The 19,038-nt window shown below is 43.3% G+C and overlaps 1 protein-coding gene across 1 annotated transcript in view; it reads left to right on the top strand.

Moving 5' to 3' along the window:
* The first annotated feature begins 1,422 nt into the window (after positions 1-1,422).
* Positions 1,423-19,038, top strand: part of LOC147418147 (uncharacterized) — a 32,388-nt gene continuing 14,772 nt past the window's right edge. Inside the window, exon 1 of the mRNA XM_086506780.1 lies at positions 1,423-2,177. Within this exon, the coding sequence (XP_086362906.1) occupies positions 1,483-2,177 (695 nt within the window). The 5' untranslated portion in view covers positions 1,423-1,482. The remainder of the gene's footprint in view (positions 2,178-19,038) is intronic.

Here is a 19,038-nt window from a genome sequence, read left to right as displayed (position 1 = left end):
ATATTTAACTTGTTAAAAAAATCCTTTTCGTCCCCCTCTCTCTCCTTTGGCCACCCCACTTTGGAGACTCTCTCAACAAAACAAAGTAAAAGGCCATGGTAAACATCTTGAAAGTTTTATAGTGTCCTTTAGTGAGGTCCCTTATAGATCTATTTCATCGTGATTAGCAAGAGTTGTAAATTCTAGGCTTTGTGAGTGTCATTCCGTGCAGCCATGATAGCTCACGCATGACTATTGATGTCTTTGCCAAGGAAACATTTTCTGGATGCATCTTGCCAGTTAGATTGGAACCATGGGTCCAAATCTTAATGAGATTATCTTCCTCAACAAAGAGCTCACAACCTACATTAGCACCAACATTTTACTTCAAAAACTGACGCTTTTGGATGTTAGCTTTAACCAGCTCAATGGAACCTTGCCCGATACCATTGCAAAGATGGTGAGGAGAGAGAGGCCTTGAATGTTCTCTTTCTCGATACTTTTCTCAAGCATGGTAGCTAAGGGATGAGAGCCAATTGCAAAGAACCGAGGGATTAGAGAGCAACTTTGTTTGATAGATCTTTTGGCTTTTAAGGTTCCCACAATCCTGTTGTTAAGAAAAGTTTTTAAGAGTTGCATGATACTAGGGTATGTACCATCCTACACATACGAGATCCAAAGCTTAGAGCCTTCTTGACTTCATCTATATACGACAAGGAGACCCGATCATAAGCTTTGCCATGGTGACTTGGAGGAGGATAAATTCTTGTTTGGTGAAGTTTGCAATTCTATGCAGACAATCGCCGCAAGAATGTTGTAATAAAGCCATATTAGTTGAGGGGGATCACCTTTTCCAAGGTTGGAGATAGCCTTAGGGTGATAATTTTGTATGCCACTGTCATCATTGTGATAGGTAGCAAGTGCTTTGAATAATGGGTTTTTCAGTTAAAATAAAGTCCGGGCCTAATTCCCCTCATCTTAGGTTAATGTTTACCTTGATTGTCTAATACTGATTTTGACAGTGAGCAAAGGAGAGCTAGGAAACAACTGATTGGTTTTTTAAAAAAATGCTTCAAATCAAGCAACTTGCTTTCGATAAACCTTGCTTGTCTTCTTTTCTAATGCATTTCACTACCTTCTGATCGCAACTTTTGCCTTCCACCTCGCACTTCCACAAGAGCGACTTGCTTACACCTTCTCCTTCATATCCATTACCCTCCTTCAATCTTAGTCTTAGTCAATCAAGGCATACTAGCTAATAAATTGTAAGGTGCATCCTTGAAGATTTTTCTAGCTGCAGAGTCACTCGACGCCTTTAGTCCAGCGGCAACGGGGATGTGCACACGCAAAGTGCATGTTACGACCTTTTGCCATTTTGCAGCTTTTTTGGCTTGTTGTTGCGTGGTGATCCCCAATATGCAGCACCGGCTCTACCTTAGAAAGCAAGCAAGCAAGCGCTACAACATCTGATGGAAATGTGGAGAGAGAGAGAGAGAGAGAGAGATGGCAAGTGGTGGAGCTTCAGCGGTGACTACAGTGCGGGTTTCAGTGAATGCCATCGGCTGGTGCATCGCGGGAGCCTCCGCCATCATTCTCGCTTGCGTCATTTTGGACGCTTGGCATGCCTTGGCCCGCCGCCAGTGGTGGTTCCCATGCCGCCTGGTTCGGATCAGCGCCGTCACCCTGGCCGTGCTCAGCGTCGCCACCAAGCTCCCGAATGACATAAGCACCCCCATGACCGGAGCCGCTGACCAGCTCTCCAAACTCAGCGGCGCCACCCTCATCTGTGCCCTCATCGCCTTCTCTCTCCCCTCCGTCGCCGAGATCCACCGCACCGGAACGCCTGCTTGCGTGTCCGTCTGGGAGGGCCGGCGCTTGGGACGGGCGGACATGGTATCCAACGTGGCGGCTTTGGGGCTCCTCGTGCTCACCACGGCTGCTAATGTGGCCACTCAGCTGGTGACAGGCGTGATTAGAGGGCAGTATAGCGGTCAGCATGTGCTGATGCAGGCCGCCACGTTGCTGTGCTTCGGGAACTTGGCCACTGCGGCGCTCTTTCTGCCCGATAACTTCAGACCGTCCTACCTCTCGCCCTTCCTCATGGGTGATACGGCGGCACGCCACCTCAACATCGAGTGTAGCTGGCTCATGGCACGCGCCACCTCCAAACAGTACGCCCTATCGAGAACCATGTTCGGGTCAGTCTTACTTTCCAACCGTGTTTCTCTCTCTCTCTCTCTCTCTCTCACACACACACACACACACACACACAGAGAGAGAGAGAGAGAGAGAGAGAGAGAGAGAGAGAGATGGGATTTTTCTTTTATGACATTTTTAGACGGGAACTAATAGATGATTGTTCATTGTGGACCGTTCGATTCATTCGAAGGAAAAAAGAAGGGTGTGGTGGGATTCAACCTCGCAACCTCCCCTCCCAATGCCAGTGCTTTACCACTACACTATTGTGCACGTTTTGAAATGCATGGAGAATGATAGCATTATATTGTGTAGTCTTAGTTGTCCGTCACGATCTTAGTTCACACTAAGTTTACTTCAAGTTTACATCTAGCTTACATGCAAGTTTACAATGAGTCACATTTGTTCGAGTTTACAACAAGTTCACATTCGGGATGAACGACTGTGATCTTCGTCGAAAAGCGACACCGATTTTCAATCGTAAATCCCCTCTAAAAAAATGGGGGTGTCAATTAGTGACGAGGGCGGCGGGGAGATACGTTTTCTTCTCTATGACCCACATGATTATTACATTTGCCTCTTGCTTCCTCCACACTAGGCAGATTCAAATGGGATCCACGACTAAGGGGATTCAAGTCGATCAAGGGAACTTTGTGAATTCGGGATGAAAAGTAAATTTAGGTAGGCTTGTAAATTCGAGCCGCTTCGTGCCCCATGTGCCCCATATCTTAAACCCACAACCTTCCCGCAAATTTTTCATTTACTCTGACCACTACGCCCACATACGCCCGCACTTGTAGGAGATTCAGGCGTGTCATATTTTAAATGCAAACAGAATGAAAATTTCGATCAAATTTGTAGATTTCAACCACCTTCAAGATGTCAATTCCCCCCCCCGCCCCCCGCCCCTTCCCCTTCACCGTTGATCCCATTTGAAACTACCTACGAGGTCCTTTAAATACTTTCAAAATTATTCTCTTTGTGGCTTGACATCAAAGGCCTTGTTTATTTTCACTTTGGAGATAACAAAAGTATAATGCTCACAAAAGACAACAGTTCCAATGGAATGATGGATAAAATTAGGAGCTAGATGCAAAGATGGGAGTATGTGCCCCTTCCATTCGCCACCATGGTGAAAATGATCAACTCGTTTATGATCTCGTATCTATCCTTCGTTGGGCCTCTCCGAAAAAAAATAGCAAAAAGTAATTGGAAGGAATTCCTGAAACCCATTAAAAAATTCTTTTCAAAAAATAACACCAAGGATAGAGTACCCTGACAATGGGCTAAATGGGAGATAGTTGTTAGACCCAAGTAGCAAGGTGGTATTGGGATCCTCGACCTTGTAATACATATCGATGCCCAATGTGCTAAGTTTATGGCATCAACTTCCAAGCAAGACCAGACATGGGCTATCATGACACAGAACATGATTGACAAGGTGAAGCTAGTCTCCTAAGGGGTTCGCAGAAAGAGATGGGAATCCATGAAAATTTGCTTGCACCTTGATGGGTAATCATGAAGCTCCGAGGCAATACGGGCAAGCTCGTACAAAACTGTTGCAAAGCAGCAAAGACACTAGATATGAGGACCCTAGAACTGCCATAAGTGAATCCTCCGCCCAATCTCCCTTTATCTAGCCACCTAGCCTAGGATCCCTTCCCATTGGTAGTCTTGATCCTTGACCTCCATGGTTTCCCTTGGCATGACATTACTCCCCGAAGTATTTTCGTTCTTGAAAACAAAAGTGGGAAACTTCTTTTAAAAAAACTAATGTTTTTTCAAGTGGCACCTTCTTCAGGTCAATCTTTCCACTTGACTAAAGCTTGGCGACGTACATGATGACGTGTACATAGATCATGATAGTCTAAAATACGTTCAGGTTCATGTGGTTGGGTAGGAGGTTCAACGAAATCAACCATGGCTAATGACATGTCGTCCCATGCAAGCGTAATTAAATGACTTACATGGAATACCGGATGAATACGAGAGTGCGGTGGTAGTGAGAGTTTGTAGGCTCGATCACCAAGTCGTTTGAGTATTTTGAAAGTCCCACAGTATCTCGGAGATAATTTAGGTGTTGGCCTAGTCTTCAGACTTTTTGAATACTCTGGCATGCGCAAAAATACCTCTTTCCTTTCCTGAAGGTAACTTGCTGACATTTCTCATCAACGTACTTCTTATATCGATCCTGCGCTTGTCGGACATTCTAATGAGAGAGTTGCAGTATATCCATTTGGTCTTGGATGAAATCATTGACATGTTGGAGTTTTTTAGTTGCCAACCCCATCGTAATTGGTGATCTAAATTGAAACCATACATTAACATGAAAGGACTAAATCCAATAGCTATGTGCTTAGAACTATTGTAAGAAAACTTAAGAATAGGTGGATACTCTTCCGAGCCTGACATCTTTCTGCTAACATATAGTAGCATATCCTCTAGCACTTGATTGGCTCATTTAGTCTGACCGTCCATTTCAGGATGATCTGTTGTACTGAGGTTGAGTTGTATACCCAATTGTCTAAACACAACCCTCCAAAAATGACTATTAGACTTAGGATCATGATCACTCACAATGTTACTTGGCAGCCTGTACAACTTGTACATATTTTCCACAAATAACTTTGTTAACTCTGGAATCTTAATTGTGGACTTGGTTGGAATAAACTACTTGCACAGTTTAGTCAATCGCTCTACGACAATCCATACCAAGTCATGGTCTCGTACAATGGTTGGTAAACCCACAATGAAATCCATAGAGATACTTTCCCATTTACCATGAGTAATTTCTAGTGGATGTAAGAGACCTCGTTCCTTTTGGCGCTCTGCTTTGTTGACATTTTAGTCAATGCAAGACATAGTCTTGAACATAGCCATGTAGACATGGCTAGTAAAATTGCCGTCGTACGAGAGAATAGGTCTCCTTAATTCCTGGGTGCCCCACACATGAACAACTATGATGCCGAGGTGTGGGACACTCAAGTGAGAGCTGTAACGGTTGGAAATTCATCCTTGGATTTCCAGGTTATGAATATGGAGAGGGCAAATGTGATATTAGTCAACCATACTCAAGCCTCAAGTGTTCATGAGAGTCCCATAAAGCTTTTTATTGTGCTTCCAAAGAGTGACAAATCAATCTTAGATGATATTGTCAAGGCAATGCAAGAATTGAAGTTAAAGCTTGCAAGGCTAGAAGAAAAGGGGCAACCGTCATGCCAATCTATAGGGCAAAGATCTCAAAAGAAAGAAGGATTTGTAAATAGATGCATATGGTGTGATAGTATTGACAATGAAAGGAGGGATTGTGCAAGTTTCAACGATGCTTTGATGAAGGATCTTGTTTTCTTTAAAGATAGCAAAATTCACTTATTGAAACAGATAAGCTATTGGGGAAAAACTTTGGCAAAGGTGGGATGAAAAAGCTAGTTGAGGAAATTTCTACTAGCCATGCCATCTCAATGGTTGAGGTAGCCGCCTATGGGTTGAAGGTAGAACCTATCAATAAAAAAGGAGTCAGGGTTGGAGAAGAAGCATCTAATGGGATTGGAGAACTATGGCCATGTGCAATAGAGTCTGCTGTGAAGAGTAAAATGAATGAAGAAATCTTTCATGAACCTGGAGATTGCATTCAGCTAGAAACAGGTTGGAATGACTGTGTAGACTCTTTGTCTGTGTAGACTCTCTGTCGGTGCATTCGGCTAGGAACAGGTTGGAATGACCATGTAGACTCTTTGTCAGTGCATGCATACATTGCCAAATGTCAAGCAAACTAGGCCGTTGTTGAAGTGAAATACAGGCATGAGAATGGGGATGAAGGGCCTTCAAAACGGGCCACAAGGAGTGGAGGCAAAAATGACATAGTGACACCTAGATCAGCGTTCCCGCAACAAATGCACATCCTTGAAGTGCCTATGCAAGAAGCCTCTAAAGAAAAGAAGAAGGAAGCAACAAAAGCTAAAAAGCAAAGGGTCCGGTCTACAAACTCCAATCTGATATAGAGGTAGCAATTGATCTCAAAAAGGTTTTGGAAGAGATGATTTTGAACAGTAAGGCTGAATTTACCTTGGGTGAGATCCTTGGCAAAGAAAGAGCAAGGTCATGAAGAAATAATTGATATCTTCAAGAGAAGGTAACAATCTCTTATTGAATTTATACATGTACAGGGCAACGAAGAGACTTTAAATGCACAAGGAGTAGAGGTCTATAGAAAGCAAGGTGATGAAATTGTTGTTGGATGCTACAAGTCTAGGGGAGGAGTAAAACAGGTTCGCTTCTTGGATGATGAAGGGTTATTACTCCAAGAGTCATTGGGCAAGAGCGACTACTAAGACCCTAGTAAAAGTGGGAGACTTAGAAGAGCCATACATTGCATTAATAAATCATGGTTCAAAAATTAACCTCATGTCCAATAGTATTTATCAAAAAGGAAAATGGCCAATCGATACGAATCATGGATGGATGATCCCTGCATCAAAAAACTCATCAGGGGAGCTACATGGAGCTTGTCCAAATGTAAGGGTGACTATAGGGGACGTGAAAGATGACCAAAATTTATTTTTCTAGGAGATGTCTACATACCTCTTCTCCTTGGGTAGCCATACATCTCAATTACTCGTATGGAAACAAAGGCGACGGACGATGGTTCAACTTATGCTAGGATAAGGAGCAAGGATGGGAAGCGTGCGGTCCAATTCCTTTCTATTTGTGTTGACCATGAAAGGAAAGTCTTAGAGAGCAACCCTTGCCAAAGACAAACAAAGAATTCAAGGACTATAGGGATATGAGGGGTTTTGGCCATGTACCATTGTAGAGAGGGATTGCATTGGTACAAGAAGGGAAAAGGTATCGCATGATGTATATAAAAAAGAGATATTTTCTACAGGTTTTGTAGGATTAACACGCTATGGATCTATCACTTTTGCAAAGTGTGAGGACTTGAAGCGGGGTGAAAGACAATATGTAAATACTGTACAGAAAGGTTTGAGCACCAATGATTTGATAAAAGATGAGGAATGCATTGCAAGTGTGTTTGATGATATTTTATTTGTGGATACTATGCAAGACTTGCAATCTTTAGTGGATTGCAATTTGTGTGTTGGAAATGAGGTTTTGAAAGTATGCTCCATAAAATTTACAAAGTTATTGAGGATTTTAAAATGCTCAAGGTATTTATGTGAGAGTGGATACTAAGTACAAGTATGTGGCTGCCAAAAGACTGCACAAATAAGATGGAACAAGTTGCTTTGCAACAACCTAGTCTTTGTGACCCAAGCAAGATTGCGCACAAGTTTACACTAGACTCTTTGAAGAAGTTAAAGGTTGATTATGAGGACAATTTGATCATCCAAATCCTCTAGTAGATAGCACTTTGAGCTGCACACTCTATCTCTTGCAATTTGTGAAAATACCATTATGATCCTTGTGACTAGCTCTAGCTGTAGATGAATCTGGGCTCAATATCTGACAAAGGAACATGGATCGCGATCCATGTACCTTTCTACCAAATATTGATGGAAATGATCTCAACTATATGCTTTTTGTATGATTTGGACCATTTTATGTCATCCAAAAGTCAAATCGTAGGTTTGCTTAGTAATTTTTGTTACTATATACATGTGGTAGTGATGTGTGTGAACACACTAGGACCGCGAGGGCATTTTTTCCCTCTTTAGGAGGTTTTTCCCCCCGTGCATTGTATATACGCCCATCACTCTAGGGCTATCTATCTTTCCATAGCACACCAAGTAACACACTCTCTATTGTGTGCCTTGAGCTTCCTTCGTCTTCTCCAAGCTGTGTGTGTTTCTCTGCAACCCTAATTCCAACAATTGGTATCAGAGCAGGTTGCGTCTTCCCGGGCTTAGTCGCCAGCTGCTCCAGTACACGCCTGCTCACTTTCTCCGATTTCAGTGAGCTTTGGAGAGCATTCGCAGGTCGACAAAAAATTTGGGTAAGCTCGAAGAGCTTGGTCTGCTCAGAATTTTGATTTGGGCTCATTTCGGCCTCCGTTTCCACTATATGCAGTACTGCACAAGCTATTTCGTCATTTTGTGCAAAATTTTTGTCAGTGCCGTTTTCTGCATAACAGGTGTCTTATAGTCTTCTATGGTTTGTGCTATATAGCACAGGTTGTTCCTGCTCCCTTTCTTCTATTTTCGAGCAGATTTCACATCAGGTGCAACATTTACCATGGCTGATAACAACAACACAGATGTGTTCAAGATGTTTGCTACTGAGGACAGGTTGGATGGGGACAACTACCCTATGCGGGCTTATATGATGCAACATGTTCTTGTGTCAAAGGGTGTCTGGAACATTGTGCAGGGCATTGATGTACGTCCTGGTTTTGAGGATGTAGGCGATGTTGAGGATGTTGCAAGTCTTGCTGCAAGAATTGCAGGTGTTAGAGTTGTTTTGCCTACGGCAGAACAAGCTCGTTGGGATGTTAAGGATGCGCAGGCTCATGCATTGATTGCGTTGTCTGTGAAGCGCACCATTGTTCCTCACATCCATTCAGCAAAATCTGCAAAACAGGCTTGGGATATTTTGGCTGGTCTTTATGCAAGTCGCAATGAGGCTAAAATTGCTTTGCTGCGTAAAGAGCTGGAGTCAAAGATTATGCATGAGGAAGATGACATGGACACTTTCCTTGCTAGTGTCAAGGATATCAATGAGCAGGTTATTTCTGCACGTGAAGTCATTTCAGACAGTTCCCTTGTGCAAAATGTTCTTGATGCCTTACCAGATTCTCACCAGACTTTTGCTAGTACTTGGAGACTTATGACCCAAGGAAATCCAGAAGTTGTCAAGTTTGATGCATTATGCACATTGCTGTTGGAAGAGTCACTTTCCAGAAAAAATAGGACTAGACAGCATGCAGTTGAACAAGCTTTTATTGCTTCTCAAAGAAAGGGTGGTAACAACAATGCAGCCACTTCTTATGGTTCTTCTGTGAGTGGTAAAACTTCTGTTCCTAATGCTTCTGCTGGCAGCACTTCGTCTGGCAATTCTGGTGATAAGGGCAAAAAGAAGATGCGTTGCCATTATTGCAAGGCTAATGATCACTTGATCAAGTCGTGTCCTAAGTTGATGGCCAAAGAGGCTAAGAAGAAAGAGGGTGGTTCCACTGCAAATGATGGTTCCACTACAAATGCAGCCATTGTTGAGTCTTCTGTGAAAGGAGACTGTAATGCTGATGTTGATGCAGAATGGGCTTTTAGCGTAGAGTGTACTTACAATCCTACTGTCATGCTTGTCAATTGCTGCAGATTCACATGTGTGGTATTTCGACAGTGGTGCTACAAAGCACATTACCTCACATCGTGAATTGTTACCTCTCTCGAGTCTGTCCCTCATGGGAATTCAGTCACTTGTGCCAACAACGCCTCTTATCCAGTTCAGGGAGTTGGAAAGATTGTGCTCACTGCTGCTAATGGCAGTTCCTTCACACTTGTTGATGCACTTTATGTAGCTGGGATCAAGAAGAATCTCTTGTCTATATCCACACTTGCTAGACTTGGACTTGTAGTCAAATTTGTGGATGACAGATGTACAGTTCATGATCTCAGTTTTGGTGATGAAATTGTTGCATCTGGCCTTTTTTGCCGTGGGCTGTATAAGCTCACTTTGTATGACAAGTGTGGACAAAACTTTGCAAATGTTGTTGCAGATTCAAGGGCTATTTCAGATGTAAAACTTTGGCATGCACGTTTTGGTCATCTGAATTTTGCCAGTTTGCTGCGTTTGCAGAAATCTGATATGGTTGCTTTTTTGCTGCCTCTTCAAGCACCTGTCAAACATGTTTGTGAAGGCTGTATTTTGGGTAAGATGCAACGTTCTAAATTTCCAAAGGATGGTTTAGTTCGGGCCACATGCAGGTTGCAGCTTGTGCCTAGTGATGTTTGTGGGCCCATGCAAACTCCGTCCTTGGGCAATTACCTGTACTTCGTGACTTTCATTGATGATTACTCCAGGGATGCATGGGTATTTCCGCTTAAAGCGAAGTCCGAAGTTTTTATGTGCTTCAAACAATTTCTGGCTATGGCTGAAAATATCTCGAAATGTACTATGGGCACCCTCCATTCCGATCGAGGGGGGGAGTATATGTCTCATGAATTTAATGCATTTCTGGCTAGTCGTGGGATAAAACACCAATGTACAGTGCCTTATACACCTTAGCAAAATGGTGTTGCTGAGAGGAAAAACAGGTCACTGATGGAAATGGCATGATGTATGGTCAAAAGTCAAGCTTTGCCGCATTCTTTTTGGCTTGAGGCCATTATGTGTGCCACTTATGTACTTAACAGGTGTCCTACGAAAGCTTTGCAGTCTATTACTCCATATGAAGCATGGCATGATAGAAAGCCTTCTATTGAGCACATGCGTGTTTTTGGTTGTTTGGCATATGCTTTGGTGCCATAAGTGCAGCGCAGAAAATTGGATGATAAGGCTCTCAAATGTATTTTTGTTGGTTATAGTGCTGAAAGCAAAGGTTATAGGTTGTATCATCCGCAAACAAAACGTATTCTGGTTTCTTGGGATGTAGTGTTTGTGGAAGATTCTGTTCAGCCCTTGTTGTCATGTACTAGAGACAGTAATGTAAGCTCACAGGACATTTATGACACTTTGTTGCCTCTTTTCAGTGGTGGAAATACGATGACGGGAGCAAAGCGAACCCCGAACCCCGATGGCCTCTAAAACACCGGGGACCGAATGGCATGCCTCGAGCCTGTCATGGTAAAGCAAACAGGGGGCACCACCTAGCTTCAGCGGCTAGGACGCAAAAAACATCACCATAACAAAGTTTTCATCCAAAAGAGATGGATGCTTGGGAGTAATGATGAAGAGGAAAGGGAATGAGATCAAGTGAGAGAGAGAGAGAGAGAGAGTGAGGGAGGGGGTATAGCGGCTTAGTACTTAGGCACCACAAAAGGATGGCGAATCCGCACACCCTTCACACATACACAAGCTCACTCCAAACACAAGACTAGGTGGTGATTCCGCACACCTCACATGGGCAAAACATTGCAAGAAAACATACTCACAAAACCTCAAGCTTTATTTAGAGAATAAGGCGATGAAATGGGGAGCATAGGGTAGGGAATGACAAGGGAGAGCGTGGTAGAGCACATGGCGGATAGGTGGGAGTTGATGGCGAAGACTCGCACGAGGGTTATGGCCATCATCCTTCATTTAGTTTCCCTTCATCTTCCATAGCCCAAGGGTGTAGAGGTCATGCTCAAGACGAGCATGGTGATTGCAGTGATAGTGATGGTGTGGGTGTGTGTGTGTGCACTAGGCACACACAGTGCATAGTGTACTCTTTGGTGATGGTGTGTGTCCTTAGTGTGATGGTGACCCCTCTTTATATAGGGGAGGAGGGGAGAGAAATTCTAGAATCTAGAAATGAAGAAATCATTATCTACATAGGCATGTGACTGTGGGCCCCACTTGTCTGGCTGTGTGTATATGTGCCAGAACAGCAGTCTCATGAGAGAGAGACTAAGAGAGAGAGAGAGATGGGTTGATGAAAAAAAGTGAGAGGTGACATAGAGAATAAAGTAATTACAAGAGGGGAGAGAGGGGAGTGTGTTCAGAGGTGAATCTGTGTGCAGATGTGTGTGAACACAAGAAAAATCAGGTAACCACCGGGTGGGGATGGGTCTGTGGGCACCTTTTTCAGTGAAACTGAGTGTGTGTGAGTGTGGGGGAGGCTATTTAGCTACAAGACAAGAGACATGGCGTCCTTTAGAGAGAGAGGGGGGTATTTGGGTCATGGGATATGATAGGAGAGAGAAAGAGGGGGTGGGGTATACTATTTTGGAAGATAGGGTAAGTTGCATGTGAGTTAGGGTGCATTATTGGTGAGTTATAATGCATTATTGGTGAGAGGTGGGGTAGCTTGAGGGGAGAGAGAAAGGAGAAACGACAAGGGGAAGAGAGAGGGGAGTTGACCTTTTGAGTGGAGGAGAGGAAAAGGGACACCCGACGGGGCAACAGTGAAGAAAAAGGAGGCAAGGTGGGGATGGGCTACCCCGCAGGCATGAGGTGGCCTATTTTACCTTTCTTATATATTTACATAATCATACTTTATTTTTTTCTTACTTTTTCCAATGCCTTTTATCACTCCCTCCCTAAGAGGGGGTTTTCATGGGGTGGGGACGAGAGAAGAGGGGTATGGGAGCTTGGCTTGTGAAAAGCCCCCATCAACGAATGTAAGTTCCAATGAGGCAAATGTACAGCCTATGGGGGTTTTTGAAAATGTTTTAGATCAGCCTATTACTGATGCAGATGTACATGATGTACTTGATGAGGAAAGGGCTGAAAATGAGCAGGCTAGAGGTATGCCAAAATGGCTGGTGCACACTTTGCGTGACAGTAAATTGGATGCACCTTTGTCTAGTCGTACTCGTTCAGGCTCTCGCCATGCATCTTACGCATCAAATTGTTATGCTTTGGTTGTGTCTAGTTTACATGATGTTGAGGAGCCTCTGTCTTTTGATGAAGCACAGAATTCAAAAAATTGGATGGCTGCCATGCAATCAGAATATGATGCACTTATAGAAAATGACACATGGACTTTATGTGATTTGCCTCCTGGCAAAAAGGCCATTGGTACGAAGTGGGTTTACAAGTTGAAACGCAAGCCGGATGGTGAGATCGATCGCCATAAGGCTCGACTTGTTGCAAAGGGTTATGCACAACAAAAAGGCATAGATTATGAAGAGACTTTTGCTCCCACTTGTCGTATGACTACTGTGCGTTTTCTATGTGCATTGGCAGCTCACTTTGGTTGGGATGTACATCAATCATACATTGTTACTTCTTTCTTGAATGGTGACATATTTGAGGAAGTTTATGTAACGCAGCCTCGGGGTTTTGTCATAAAAGGACAAGAGGACAAAGTGTGCAGATGTAAGAAGGCTTTGTATGGGTTGAAGCAATCTCCTCGTGCTTGGTATGAGAAAGCTGACACTCATTTGGTTAAACGAGGCTTTGGTAACAGCCCAACAGAAAGCACATTGTATGTAAAGCGTGAGGATGATGTATTTCTCATTGTGGTTCTTTATGTCAATGATTTGCTGATCACTGGACCAAATGAGAGACATATTGCTGAATTTAAGGCTGATATGAATGCTACTTTCAAGATGAAAGATTTGGGACTATTGCATCATTACTTGGGTATACAGTTTAAGCAATGTGAAGGTGGTTAGACTTGAGGATTGCAAACCTATTGCCACTCCCATGGAAACAGGTTTGAAGTTGAGTCTACATGATGCTGGTGATCCTGCTGATGTCACTCTTTACCAAACTGTTGTTGGCTGCCTCATTTATGTATGCAACACGAGGCCAGATATTCAGTTTTCAGTCTCACAGGTCAGCAGATTTATGCATAGCCCAGGGTCTAAGCATTGGCAGGCTGTCAGGAGGATTTTCCGCTACCTTAGTGGCACTTTACATCTTCGCTTGTTTTATCCCAAGGGGGGATCATTGTCGCCAGACTTACATGCTTTTTCGGACTCAGATTGGGCTAGTTGTTTTGACACGCGAGTGTCACAAGTGGTTTTTGTTTCATGCTTGGTAGTTCATGTATATCATGGTTGAGCAAGAAGCAACCTACTGTGGCCACTTCGAGTTGTGAGGCTGAGTACAGGGCAATCTTCATAGCTACGGTTGAGTGTGTATGGCTCAGACGCCTTATGGATGATTTGGATGTTGGACAGGACACTGCCAACACTATCTACATTGACAGTCAGAGCGCATTGGCAGTTGCGAGGAACCCAGTTTTTCATGCTCGCACAAAGCACATTGAGCTTCATTACCACTATGTCAGGGAGAGGCTCTCAGCAGGAGAGATCAGCTTGGCTTATGTGCCAACACAGGACAACCTTGCAGATCCTTTCACAAAGGCATTGTCTCGTGAGAAGCTTGAAGCTTTCCGCAAATCTTTGGGCTTACTCCCCTTTGTGGGCTGATCCTGTCCTCAGGGCATGGCACTTCCCTTTACTCATGTGCCAGCTCTCGTTCACCGCATCACTCCAGGGGGGATTTGTTACCATATACATGTGGTAGTGATGTGTCTGAACACACTAGGACCGCCGGGGCATTTTTTCCCTCTTCAGGAGGTTTTTCCCCACGTGCATTGTATATACGCCCATCACTCTAGGGCTATCTATTTTTCCATAGCACACCAAGTAACACACTCTCTATTGTGTGCCTTGAGCTTCCTTCGTCTTCTAGAAGCTGTGTGTGTTTCTCTGCAATCCTAATTCCAACAATTTTTGGACTTGAAGTGTTCTCGCACACTTTTGACCTACTTTTTGAACTTTTTGACTATCTTGCTTTTGGAAGTATTGTTTAAAATGTTCTCTGCTGCAAGCTGGTATGGTCTTTGTGTCCAAAAAATCAAAAAAGGTATATGGATCACGATCTATGTTCCATCAAATATGGACCCCAAATTTAGCCTCCTGATTACTTGTAGTGTCAATAGTCTACTCCCAATGTTTACAAAGTCATTGTTCATAAAAAATAAGGCCGATGTCACACATGTCCGGATGGACATGTGTGACATCCATTTGACAAAAGATGACTTCACCAAGGAAAAAATAAGACTAGGTTACCATGGTGGCCCAACCACAAACACCACCTTGTCCAAACGTGCAAAAAAAAGACACATGCACATTCACACTCAAATAGTTGACGTATCTTCATTGGATGGTTCTCCATCTGCAAATGTAAAATATGAAATATATATGGTCATGTGTTGTGCGCTCCTTGCCGCACTGTCGAAGCAAGGGACTTGCCTAACACTGTGTGCGAGCCACAGACGGCTCCAAGCACACAACTAGCTTAACTAGTAAGCTCAAAGAAAGCGATGGTGTGTCACTCACCGCTCTACGCTTGCTTCGTGGAGGATTCCTCGCCGCGAAGAAGAAGGAGCCGCCGCTTCCCCGCGCTCAACCGCTTCGCCGCCGCCGTGCCGTCGTTGCAATGCTCGATCGCTCTCTCTCTCTCTCTCTCTCTCTCTCTCTCTCTCTCTCTCTCTCTCTCTCTCACACACACACACACACACACACACACACACACACACATACACACACACACAAGGAGGTGAAGAAGAAGAAGATGGAGATGGAGATGGAGCAAGAGAACTCTTCTATTGCACAAATGAGAGAAAAAGTGAATTTTAGGTTTAGTTGGCTTTTATATGAGCTCACCCCATTCACACTTGGGCGCCCATGCTTAGCCAACTAATCCCTTGAATGTCCCAGTTAGAGTGCGCCTCTCATCGGCGATCACTCTTACCCTTTTCCTATTGGTCCGACAAGCCCGGTACCTGACTCTACCAAATACATAATACACGTCCGTCGTAGGTGATGGGGTGTCCGTGAGCCGTGAGGGTTAACATGCCCCCCTTCCTGATGTAGATTCCGTCCTCGGAAGCTATTGAGTTGAAGCTCGTTCGTCGAGGTGGAAGAGCATTTGAGATGAATGTCCTTAGCCTTCTTCAGTCACTGCAAAATCAAACAACATTGGCACAGTAATTGCATTCTCATAAGTGATTAAAAAGCATATGCAGTTTTAGGTAGACAAATTGATTGGTAAAAGAATTTCAAACAATTTGTCAGCAATGAACATTAAATTGCAATGTAATCAAATGCATAAACCGATGTAAAGATAAAAAATTAAACAAGTCTGGGGTCGCTAATTTGACGGTCGAAAGGCACTAAAGATCGAATATTAATACCATGGGTAAGCTTCTTAATTTTCTGTGGTCAATTAAGTTGTTTAATCGCGAGAGCCAAGTATTCATGTTCGAGGGCTGACTAGAGGCTATATCTAGAAGACCTTGTAGTTAAGCTACCATAAAAGGAACTTCTCATGAAATCATCGCCTGCCTGATTACTTTTTCTTTGACCCCCCAAATTCTTTTCACAGTGATTCAATTTTGATGTGTGTGCTTATTTTGCGTTTCAATAAAAAGCACCCATACTGGGAACCTCTAGGGCTCTAGTACCATAGGCGATACATGTGAGTGAAGTACCCAATCAAGTTGAGATTTCTCTTCCAGCTTAAGATTTTACAATGTAGCACTTTGATTTTTTGTTTATTCATTTTCATCATTTTAATTTTGTAACTTTGGGGGGTCATATAACACTGATACACCTCCCCAAGCTCATCACACTAGTAAACTCCCTTTATAATACTTAAGCTAAAGGTCAATAGGGTCAAGCCCACTAGAAAGCCCTAGTACATTTCACACAATGCTGCCTAAATTGGATTAAGAACCTAAGTAACCATTAATTATTAGGAAGGCATTCCCCATGGTATTAAGAGAAGATCTCTAACACCTAACTTGGTCAAACTAGCTTAGTCGGACTTGCTTGATGTTTAAACCTAGATAAGGGATTATGACAAAAAAGACATTGAATTAAATGTTTGATACTAAGCAAATGTGCTGGATATTATGCTACCAATCACAATTAAAGCAGACAATCATAGATGCAAAAAAGATAAGGGGCAATGCTAATGGACAAGAAACACCTGTTTGTGTCGATGGTCGCGCTTGATTTGAAGAGTGAGTCGAGATAAAGATTCCATGAAGGTCCAAATCCTATCAATAGCAACACGCTCCTGTACACACTAGGAAACAAAAGGAATACCTCCAGGAGGCACATTAGTGGGAAAAGGTACCAACACTTATTGAACACAACAAAAAACATAAGGAACCCTAACCTAATTAGTTGCACTCCCCCTAGAGAGTCAAGGGAATAGGATATTGTAGAGTTTGGGGGGAAACACTAAGGCTAAACCCCTATCCTCGTCGTCGAGATAAACAAAGTTATCATCCATGAGACCATATGTGCCATCTGTGTAGTCCTGTAAATTTTCTTCTTCATCATAGGTGTCCATGTTTACTAAGAAGGTCACTAGACGCCTATAGTCATCTTGGTCAAAAGGGTAGGCTTGTGCAATGGGAGAAACGCTCTCTACTAAGTATGGATCGGACGTGGTCAAGAGACGTACCAGCCATTATAACTCCTCAAAATTCCTCTCACATGCTAGCGTACCTATCAAATCCCATTCACATGCAAGCACTGGAAAGACCATGTGAAATATTTGTGAAAAGTAACGAGGGTACCTCTCACCCAAGGCAGGAGTGGATGACTCTAGCGTACTAGCCATATCTGTACACGCAAATAGATGATGGTTAGAGTGAAAATATTACAAGGGTCGTGTTCTTGTGCATAATTTGTTTTTATGATTTTGTGTTATGGCTCTTGCTCTTTTACTTTTTTATCTTTTTTTTGTGAGTATAAGGCTTTATATATACATTCCCTAAGATTGGAGATTAAGAGGTCAGGGAGAAGGTTGAGAGGGAAGCAAGTGAATAATGGATGTCAACAAACACTCCCCCCTCCCTTGGGTAGATCATACCGTTTGAAATGATGTCGTCACCCTTTGAAACCAATTGTTCCAGTTGGTAATAGGTGAGGATTTTTGCCAATAGTTTTCTATTACCCTAGGTGCCTCGTCAAGTTGCAAGGGTGGTAAGGTACTCTCCCAGGATCGAACGTGAAGTGGTTCATCAGGTGATTCTTGAACACTGGGAGGTGTGGATTCTTTTGTAGCTTCATGGAGGTCCACTACTATAGATGGAGGCTGTGTAGAAGCTTTTACCTCTATGGATGTATTACATGATGAGCTAGAAGCTTCATGGAACTCCCCCCTTCCTGAGCTAGGTGGAATAAATTGGTTTTGCCTTGGAGCCCAAACTAGCTCTGGACTAGGTGTGTAGCATTCTGTGATCTTTCCCTTCCCACGGTCTGCCATTGGCTTTAGCGTTACACTGTTTGACTCATATGGGTTTGTTGTCGATAGGGAAGGACACATTTTACGTTTAGGTACCCAAATTTTCTCATTTCCATCATAGTAGCCTTGGGCTTCTAATAGTTGTTTTGGAATCCATCGTGATTTGGTCTTGACTCTCCTAGAGCGCGCTCTTGGTTCTCCAGGGAAATTTTTTCTTGAAATGGACGGGAGGGTTGTGGTAGTTGGAAGTACGGCCTCGGGGACCCATTGACCATACACCATCTTAAACGGTGTGCAATTAATAGTAACTTTATACGCAGTACGATAAGCCCATAAAGCTGATGTAAGCTCTAGGTCCCAATCAGTGCGATGAGCCTCAACTGTCTTTGTCAAAATGGAGATGAGAGTTTTGTTGGTACTCTCAGCTTCGCCATTTGCTTGGGGATAATAGGGTGTAGACTTGTGGTGAGATATCATGAAGTTTGATGTGAGTTCTTTTATTACTTCATTTATAAAATGAGTTCCATTGTCACTCACAAGTTCAAAGGGGCATCCAAAACGTGTGATAATGTTCTCAAAGAGGAACTTAGCTGTTGTTTTTGCATCCGCCTTTCATGTTGCTTTTGCTTCAGCCCATTTGGTTACATAGTCAGTAGCCACAATGATATATCGTGATTGCGTGTTACGTGCAGCCGGACTAATCGGTCCTACAAAGTCTAAGCCCCACTTTTCAAATGGTTGGGTTACCTTGATGGGATGTAGAGGCATCCTATCACTTCTTTGTGGCTTCTTGAAGCATTGGCATTCATCACATCCCTTTGCAAAAAGTGATGCATCCTTAAATAGAGTGGGCCACCAATAGCTTGACTGTAAGATCTTTCGGGCAGTCAACTTTCCTGAAAAGTGACCACCAACTACGCCCATGTGTGCCTCTTGTAGAATATATAAATACTCATCCTCGTGGGCACAGCGTCTAAGAACATCATCTTTTCCTCTCTTATAGAGAGTTCCCGCCAGTAAGCAATAGGGTTCGCATTCTTTGATTAA

This window comes from Adiantum capillus-veneris, chromosome 30 (assembly GCF_014529385.1).
Source record: "Adiantum capillus-veneris isolate H3 chromosome 30, ASM1452938v2, whole genome shotgun sequence".
In the NCBI taxonomy this organism is placed as follows: Eukaryota; Viridiplantae; Streptophyta; class Polypodiopsida; order Polypodiales; family Pteridaceae; genus Adiantum; species Adiantum capillus-veneris.
This window is presented reverse-complemented; position numbering and strand designations above follow the sequence as displayed.